Source organism: Lactuca serriola, chromosome 4, assembly GCF_051521515.1.
Source record: "Lactuca serriola cultivar US96UC23 chromosome 4, Lser_US96UC23_V15, whole genome shotgun sequence".
Lineage (NCBI taxonomy): Eukaryota > Viridiplantae > Streptophyta > Magnoliopsida > Asterales > Asteraceae > Lactuca > Lactuca serriola.
The window spans coordinates 198,915,087-198,925,172 of record NC_136411.1 but is presented as its reverse complement, the minus strand read 5'-3'; the positions used below and the strand labels follow the sequence as shown (position 1 = coordinate 198,925,172).

General features: G+C 32.3%; 1 protein-coding gene across 2 annotated transcripts; it reads left to right on the top strand.

Annotated features, from left to right (window-relative positions):
* Positions 1 to 5,431: 5,431 nt before the first annotated feature.
* Positions 5,432 to 7,522, top strand: LOC145103134 (HNH endonuclease). 2 transcript variants are annotated; one of them, XM_079040675.1, is made up of 4 exons: positions 5,432 to 5,916; positions 6,678 to 6,716; positions 7,113 to 7,190; positions 7,289 to 7,522. In XM_079040675.1, the coding sequence occupies exons 1-4, from the start codon at positions 5,518 to 5,520 to the stop codon at positions 7,373 to 7,375; spliced, it is 603 nt and encodes a 200-aa protein (XP_078896801.1). In that variant the 5' UTR covers positions 5,432 to 5,517; the 3' UTR covers positions 7,376 to 7,522. The 2 variants fall into 2 exon arrangements, with proteins under 2 accessions (XP_078896801.1, XP_078896800.1); XM_079040674.1 differs by having other exon boundaries at positions 5,433 to 5,916; positions 7,106 to 7,190.
* The last annotated feature ends 2,564 nt before the right edge of the window (positions 7,523 to 10,086 follow it).

Sequence of the window (10,086 nt, the reverse complement as noted above, 5' to 3'; positions counted from 1 at the left end):
AAGGAGCCAATGGAGATTTTCTGTGATAACGAAGGCGCGGTTGCCTTGACCAAGGAACCGAGGGATCATGGTAGATCAAGACATATCGACAGAAAGTATCACTTCATTAGACATCGTGTAGAAGAAGGACAACTCGTAGTGAAGAGGATATCATTAGAAGATAACCCAGCAGATCCGCTTACGAAGGGACTGAGTAGGGTTAAGCACTTGCAGCATGCTAGGAGTATTGGGCTGAAGGATGATATTAGCATAGATTAGATAGTATTAGAAACATGTAATAGATAAATGTAATTGACATTTGATGATTAAATAAAGGAGTTTTATTTATGAGTAATGTTACTATCTTATGTTAATTGTTTAACTATTGTTTCACTTTGCATGTTTTGACTTCCAGAATAATTGAGTTTATTAGGAATAATCGAATTGTTCAAATGGTCCACAATCGTTCATATGTTGGGAGTAGATATGAATGAAGATTGTCATGAATTGGTGTGTAGAATGTCTAAATGGTGTTAGACATAGCAAAGGATTGCTGCAACGTTCATGAGTGCTTATGAACTAGTTTTGAGCATTGGAATAAACCCGCGCTTGCTGGAATCACCTTATGGAATACGATATAAAAGGTGATCGCAAGACGATAATATCATATGGTCTTAAAACCTAGATATATGATTTGGTATTTGTTAATTGATTGTACATTGATAATACGAAAACGCATCAGTAACTTTGTGTTATAAAACGTATTGTTGTGTATAGTTGGTTAATGAATAAGTAAATGCATATAAGTCGAAGTTTATCTGTAACTTTTATCTAAGAAGGTAAAAGCGATATCTCGGCCGCTCGATGATTTGATTTGACTTATGTGCCGGGCCCGATCAGAACTAAATTGATGTGTTCGATTAAGTTCTATGTCAAATAAATCAGAGATCGAGAAACCTAAATGCTTGACTAACCATTCCATAGGATTGTCAGCATGATATCTAACAGAGGACTGTATGTTCCCTTATCTAAAGGACAAGATTGATTAGATCAGAGTTTGACAGCGTCTTTGAGAGCTACGATTGCAAACTGAATTGTACTTGTGCATATAGTTACTAGACTTATCCAAGTGGGAGACTGTTGGAATAGTGTCTAAGGCTGCAACTATATTAGGCAAGTATTTGACCCGGTTGTGCATGGTCCTTTTGGGTTGCCTTCACCATAGCAACTTGATAGGATGATTTATTACGAGAGAGTAAATATTATTAATATATTATGAGAATAATATAATGAATAATATATTTGTTATTTGATTAATATAAGTCATAGAATTAATTAGAATTAATTTGGTGACTTAAAGAGATTAATTAAATAAAGGGGTATAAACTATCAATTGTTTGATAGTTAAGCTTTAGACTGTAAATCCTTATTGATATAGGATTGGACGATTTCTAGGGCTAGGATAAGCCAAAATCGTCCAAAGGGTTATCAAGGAAAGGATATGGATTAACTTAAAGTCTAAGTTATCTAATTAAGGTTTAAGTTGTAACCCTTAAGGAGTCTACAAGTATAAATAGACCCCATGGCATAGGGAATTCGACACCTCTCCTAAAGTAAGAGAACCCTGGCCGAATTCCTCCCCTCTCCTCTCTCCTAAATCATTCTTCTTGCTATTGGTGTTTGTAAGCCATTAGAGGAGTGACATTTGTGACTTTAGAAGCTCCAAGACCTCAAGATCAACAAGGAACTCAAAGGTATGATTCTAGATCTGTTTCAATGTTGTTATTTAACCTAATTAGTCATTAGAAGTCTTGGATTCAAAGCATGTTTATTAGAAAGCCTAGATCCGAGCATTAGGGTTTTGCATGCGCACATAGGAAAGTTCTTATGGCTAAAACCCATCACCTTACACGTAAATAAACACGATTGTGTTAACCTTAAACATGTTTAGGTCAATTCTGAGTTAACATGAGTAACTTGTATAGGTTGTCTTCAAGTTGGTAGGCATGTTCATGGGTCGACCCGTCAACCAGTTGAATTATATTAGGTTAAAAAACATTTTTGACATTTTTGAATATTTGCGCCTAATCTATGTAGCCCTAAAACTAAATCTCATCTAACATCCAATAAATATGTTTTTAACTCTTAGTCTCATTTTTTCCCATGTTTTGAATCTGCAATGCTATAAATCATAACCTTTTTCACATTCCAATCAATATGTTTTTAACTCATAGTTTCATTTTTTTCCTACGTTTTGAATCTGCAATGCTATAAATCATAATCTTTTTCACATTCCATGGCTGACTATTGTTAAAATACGATAACAAGATCTCCTAAAAATTACTTTTCTTGTGAATACTAAAAAATAAATGCAAATAACTTTATACATGATCTTAAATGATGATGACCGACAAACACGATTATGAACCGTAAACACAATTATGGCCTATGAACTCAAATATGACTCGTAAACACACTTATTACCAGCCAACCCGTATAATTGAACGTGCTAGAATGGTTTATATGTGTTTGGCAGATATGTGTTAGTGCTGAACCACATGATACATTTAATTATACTTGTCGTGTCCGAGTCATGCTTTCTAACATACCAATCTAAATGTGACACGGTTACAACATCTAACTAAACCTCAAAAAAAAAAAATCAATGTTGTCAGTGTCGGCCCCGGCCTAGACGGTATATATATATATATATATATATATATATATATATATATATATATATATATATATTACTTATGATTTTTCGGACCTAAAGTTGAATAAACCTCAAATTAGCTTAAAAGATAAACAATTTGGGTTGCTTGTTATTATTAATTGAATACGTCTATATCCAAAAGTACATGATTATTTTTTGAATCTTTATTATATTTGTTTAAAGACTTTTTTTTTACTCGAGCCTCGTATATGTTTGGGCCTGACTGAATATTGTTTACTAATTTTATATATTATTGGATGTGTAAATTGGGTCTTATCCGTTAAGAACTTTCTTGTTCTCTTCCATGATGAGATTTTTCCAAATAATTACTCAAAAAGGTAGAAATCCTACCAATAGAGTGTCTTTGTGATCTAGTTGTAAATATTGTAGGATTAAAAGCGATATCGCGTAGGACAAAATAAGTTCAACTACCATTTTTTTCAAGAAAATTCTAGGAAATGACTTAATTTGTAAAATAATGTGTAGTTTTTAAGACATAAAATAATGTAAATATAATATGATTATTTTAAATTACTCTATTGGTGGTAAACATCAATATTTGTTCCTCCTTGTTAAAGATGACAATAATAAATTAGTTCATACCTTAAATACTAGTAAATGTATATATGAATGCACCCAAGAAAATTTCCAAGTAAAGGCCAATTTTCGGCGGACAAAAACAATGATAGTAGGGCTAGACGATAACTCTTTACGTATCGTCTAAGAAAATATGGGTGAAGTAGGATGATGTTGATTATGATAAAGAATTTGGATATCTCATATAGATCGTATACTTCATTTTCCTTGAACTTAATGAATATATATGGGTATAACAAACAAGTTTGAAAACTACGTACAACACGAAACACTTTAATTTACGAAAAACAGTTTTCGGTTTTTATATTTTAGCAAAAAATTAGAATTAGTAAAATACAGAACAGTTTTTTTAAAAAAATTATTTATTTTTTTAAAATTTGGAAAATGATTTTTTTTTTTTTTTTTTAATTTTTTGTAAAAATTTTAGAAAATTATTGGACTAAACATTGTTTTAAAAAATTACAGTGATTAATTTCTAATTGTTAAATTTAATTGCTCATGTAATTTACATAAGACCAAGGGGAGTTACTATGGTAGAGACCGCATCACCACTGCCACATCATCGCAAACACCATACCTCCACTGCGGTTTAGATACGGTGGAGGCCGCATTAGGGTATCCTTAGAGAGCGTTTCTCACTTCCAATTTCCATTCCAATTAACCGTTGAAAGTTCCGATTTAAAAAAAAATGTTTTATTTTTCTTTTTAACCTTTAAGCATTCTTATTTAAACCTCTCAAACCTTTAGATTTATTTATTTATTTATTTATATCTTTTTACTAAATTTCCTCTCAGAAAAATTAAAAAACATTCCTGGATGACTCAGAAGATGAGTTTTCAAATGACGGTTTCATGTAGTTTGTTTGGCTTTTTTTTTTTCTATTTTTTTCTTAAGTTTCTAAGTTTTTTTAATGTGATGTTTTTTTTAAGTGACGTAGTGAAATGAGTCTTTTTTTTTAATTAATGAAATATTTTGTTCTTGATTAAACATAAAAATTTTAATTATTCAAAATAAATAAATGTGACACACTCTTTGGATGTGGCATGAAACTTAATTTTTGTGGTAGGTTATGGGGTATGTTGACGCGTAAAATTGATTCCACGTGAGCATTATATCTCTTTCACATTCACTAATGTTTGGAATGATGTTCACTAATGAATAACCAATGAACAAGAGAGAGAAAGAGAAAATGAAAATAAAGAATAGAGAAGCTAATGAATGATTAAGGAGAAATGTTTTTTATTGGCTATGAGAACCGGGATGAACTTTAATCCTCACCACATTTACACCTACTGGGGGTGGTGTTCACGCAGAAACATCCTCTCCATATAGACGTTTACGTGCAGAAACACCCCCATATCCCATGGCCTAATTGTTGATGTATCACTTACGTGGCACTCCGGTTTCATGAGGGAGTATGTGATCACTACGTCCAACCTAATAATTTTCAATAGATTAACTATATTATCCAAAATTTAAACATTTACATAGAAACTATATCACTCATTTTATTAATATAATGGGGAAAATACAAATCTAGCCAAAATCCTTAATTACTTATCAAAAAATAGCCAAAAAAACCACTTAGCCAAAAATGGCCCACAAAAGAGTAGTCAACTATAGGTTGACTACTGTTTCGCCAAATCGTCTATTGTTTCGTATTTTGTATAAAAAAAAATTATTTTTAGAATACAAAACCATAGGTTTTTTAAAACCTACGGTTTCCTCTGAAACCTATGGTTTCCCTTTTGTTTTTAGTTAAAACCCCCAAAACAGTAAATTCAAAAAAAAAAAAAAAAAAAAAAAAAAAAACCTTTTTTTCCACCCAAAACCGTAGCTACGGTTTGGGAAACCGTAGGGTTTAAAAAACTTACGGTTTCATGGATTTTTTTTTATACAAAATACGAAACAGTAGACGAATATCGAAACCTACGGTTTTGTGAGTTATATTTGGACATTTACTAATTTTTGGCTATAAATTGCTAATGACTTCCTTAATTTTGTTAAATTAGTAATTGCCCCTGATATAATTTTCACCAGATTAATTACATGTTATCCAAAATTTAATCATTTACATAGAAAATATATCACATCCATTTCCGTGGGTCATAATTTCGTAAATGGGACTAAAGCCATAATTTTTTGAATAACAAAAGTATTAAAAATGTACATCGCCACACTACCAGTAGCCATAGACTAGGGCACGAAACTACCAAGCAAAGAAGATGAATTTAAGAAACAAGGGTAAACGTAGGAGTTACTCATCGTCTCCGACGAGAAACCACCGTTCCCCCACCACCTCATCCGGACCGGCACCAACAACGTCATCCAGCAGTTCTGGTTCCCCTCCTTCCGCCTCTGTCATCGACGCCCAATTTGTCACCGGAGACGACGACCTTACTTACCTCCATGACCTAACTATCTCTCCACAAGACAAATTCTCAAACCCTAGGAGTTTTCCCTACAGTGTAAAGCAGCAATGCTGGGAGAAAGCCGAGAAAGTCAAAGGAAGGGATCCAGATCGATGGCGTCGAGACCCTCTTGGCAACACCATTTTTCGTAAGCTCGTTGGTTGCCCTGGTTGTCTCTGCCATGATTACGACCACATTCTTCCTTACTCCAAGGTATTTAGTTACTTTAATTGTTGTGTGAAATCATAAATTAAAATGCTTTGCTTCAAATTGATGATAATGCACGCTTTCATTTCCTACAATATGATAATCTTTCTGTGAATTTCAAAGTCTAAATTTTTCAAGTTGTTAACAGCGTCTGCTGTTTTTTTCAATTCTTTTATGACCTAATACAATTTATTTGACAATGCGAATCTGTATAGTAAATTTGAACTGAAGTTTGGTCAACTTTTTCTTTGTCTCTTGGAGTATGTTTGTATTAACACCCCTTCCCACAGATGAAAATGGAGGTCAAAATTAGTTAATAAAACTTGATATGTTTCAAAATATTATATTCAATCTTCTTAATTAGTTCCTCCTTAAAAACCCTAAGTTTGAATTCCCCCCAAACAGCCTTTGAAATTTTAGCGTTTAAAATTTTGGTCAAAGACTATTCATATAAAAAAAAAAAAAAAAAAAAAAAAAAAAAAAACGACTTAACCTCCAATTATGAATTACCAACTCAATAAAAAACAAGACGTCAACTGATAAACAATGCAATTCACTTCAATATTTCAAGCTATTAAATAACAACACAAGTCATCTTAATTAATTGACACTAAAAGACTCGGTATAATTTTAATGAGAATAAACAAATCCAATTATTTACTGTATTTTTTATGGGTTTAACAAAGAGTTATCTAATTTGCCTATCTTTTTGAAGCTTCTTAGATAATCTCATGTTTGTTTTTGTTTGAAAATTGTTAACCTTTCAGGGTGGCAAAAGCACGCTGGAAAATTGTCAAGTTTTACAGGTGTCAATAAATCTTTATCACTTATAATTTAAAAAGTTAGCGGCTGTTTGATATGCCTCTTACCAGGTCTTAGTAAGAGGTTGGGTCTGACTCGGTCAGATTCAGATTCAGACTGTCTGATACCACAGTTAAAAGCCTCTGATATGCCTTTTATTGGGCATGATAAGAGGTTGTGTCTGTGTCTGACTCAATCAACAACTATCAAACAACCGTTAAACTGTGTTTGGCATTATCTGCTAGTTTTTATCAAACATTATTACTTTATCAGCTACCAGCTAGCTAATCACGCAAAAGCTAGTTTTTCGGCTAAAAAGTAGCTTTTCAGTTAAAAGCTGACTACTTTTCAGCTGGTTTGCCAAACACAGTCTTAATTAATGTTGTGTTTGTAGGCAACAGTTAATCGATCCAAAGGGAACCGTACCGAGATGTCTAGAGCGGATCTTATTCAAAAAAGCTCTTACTGTCGGGTTTCAGGTGCAATATTAACCGCTACGGTTTTCTTAATCATTTAGCAATAAAAGAAAAGGTAAGAGATTGGAATTGACATTATTTTTGATGGAAAAAATTTGTAGGGCGTGATATGGATCTTCTTGAATTATCAGCCTATGGGAATGTTCGAAGAGGACAAGATTCGGGAGGATGTATCATGCAATGATTAGGTCTTAGAGTATGTTGTATATTCTTGTACTACATTGTTTATCATGCACTATCAAATTCATGAGATATATTGTAAGAATCATAGCAACATACTTTGATGATCGTGATCTTTGAAAATCTCACTTATATTTGATTTGGTGCACTAGCAATTTCTTGGGATTTTTATTTCACTTTTATGAAAATACCTAATACAAGCATTAAAGCTTTGGAGTTGATAACAAGTGGGAGCTACACTTTTGTAGCTCTAGTGATTCCACCATTTGTACCATTTGTCAATGAAGAAGTGACTATTACCATTGACATTTGATGGTTGACCTTTTGTGGTTGTGTGGTACAACCTTCTACCATAGTACTCTTTAAATCTAAGGTATCAAATACAAAGTGTGTAACTATGGAAAGGTGAGGGTTGTGCGAGTAATTCTGTAATTATCGGGAGTTAAGTTTATTAGGACATCCGGTATAGGGACCATGGACCCGGTCGTGGTCTACGTGGCCACGGACAACGGTCATGCACACTGTCCCAGCTGTCTGTGGTTCTCCGATTTTGTGGTGATTCGTGATGCGCACAATGGACATCAACGCCTAATGAGGGCTCTTTCGTCATTTGGACCTTAGACTAGCCCTTCGAAGGGCTAATTTTTGAAAATTTTAATTTTTTTTCGTAACAATTTTACGTATAAATATTTAAATATACAACCTTATTTTTTACATCGTTCATTACTTTCCATATTACAAAATTACATTTAATCAAATTTAATTAAAAATAATGAGGTGGAAAGGTGTGGTAGGTGTAAGCATCTCATGGTCTCGTAGTAAAGATGTTATGATGTTATGCATACCATTATAATTATTAATAGTTAGTGGTGAGTATTGAGGATAGTTTTATGATTATAAGACCATCCACAAATCCATAACGGTGTGGCTTTTCATCAACTTTCACGATTATCTCTACATCATCAGGGGAATGTCAACTCTTTTCCAAAAGTAGTCTCCATTGCTACTCAACAATTTATTTATAGTTTTAACAAATATATTAACATTTAAAAGTAGGGGTGGTAAATTGGGCAATCGTCGACAAAGTTTTATATAATAAACACATTAAATGATATAATTTTTTTTAACTAACACGAAAAAAAGCCAATTAAAAAACGACACAGCAAAGATAAAACAAAATAACAATTAGTTAATTTAATAAATACTTAATTATACATAACACGAAAAACAGGACAAACAAATACTAAATCGTGTCGATTTAGTGTTGAATTTTAGACACGGACACGACACGACATGACTTTGTGTTTATTAAACTTGATATGAACTCAAATTCCAATTTCAGTTGTCCGAATTTTCAATTCGAACTGCATATTTTTGTCGTCGTATGATCAATTATCATTCCTATTTAAAAGTTAATAGTTATTTAATAATAAATTAAGATAAATATAATTATTTGTTTGTGTCCTTGAACCCATATAAACTTTTTTATTCTCCTTCCCATTATTTCTATGTTATCCCTAATCATATGGGGATTCCTAAAACTATGATACAAATAAAGAAGCACAACTTACAAGATGAAGAAAAGTGTGACCGGAAGCTTTAATTGAAATCTCTCCCAAACCACGACATCGTGTCCCCGACAGGATAGCCCTACCCGAATTTCCTGAGCATCATGAAGCGACATTGTCCAACCTTAGGAAATCTTTAGAACCTTGTATTATAGCAAATTAAAGAAATAAAAGATGGAAATAATTTATAGGTTTGAAAATCGGTTTCACGCAAACTGATTCCAATAGTAAAATCCTCAACCCAATATAAACTCTCAGTTCAGCTTCAATTCGGTTCTTAAATCGGATCGCTTCGGTTTTCAAACTGGTTTTTTTGTGCACATATACCTTCAAACTAACATCGTTTGACATGACAACATAACATGTGGATTATCTATCGCCATTCATCACAAATCTCTTGGGGTGTGTTTGGTTAGTGATTCCAACGGGATGTAGTAAGATTTCATCATGTCGTGTGTTTGGTTGTCAAATCACAAATGGATGAAATTCAATTGCGTTGGAATCATTTGGATTCGATGCATGGTTTATTTTACTATTCCTATGAGTGAATGGTGATGGAAGAAATTAATCAAACCAACATATGGAATATGTATTTGTCAAAATTTGGTTAATATAAAAATAAGTTGATCCGGTTTTGGTATCTTGTTTATTTGAAACAATGCATCAAATTGACCATCCTAACCCCGGGAGACAACAGCAAAAAATTTCTAGCTTCATTTTTCCCAAATTTTGGTTTTCTTATGAAATTGTGATTTAATATGAAATATTTAAGGCTTCCGGTTTTAAATGTTTATCTTTTCATTTGCAATGGTTTTTCACGTTTTCCACGTTTTCCTACTAAATCTCAAAAAATGCTAATGTATTAAATACGATCTCAATGTTGGGTATAGTTTAATTTTATAACATTTAATGCCAATAATGTAATATATGGTAGAATGAAATTTTTTTTTAAAAAAAAGCTATTAAAAAAATCAATAAAATATAATTGGATAAAATAATTTATGTTATCCGATAGAGTAAAAAAGAACAACCCATGATTATTGATTAGAGTACCTTTTATTTAATATGTTTGTTTTTCCATTTGGATCGAATTATGAAGAAGCAACTGATTACTCAGAAGTTAATTAAATTTTGATGTTAAACATTACAAA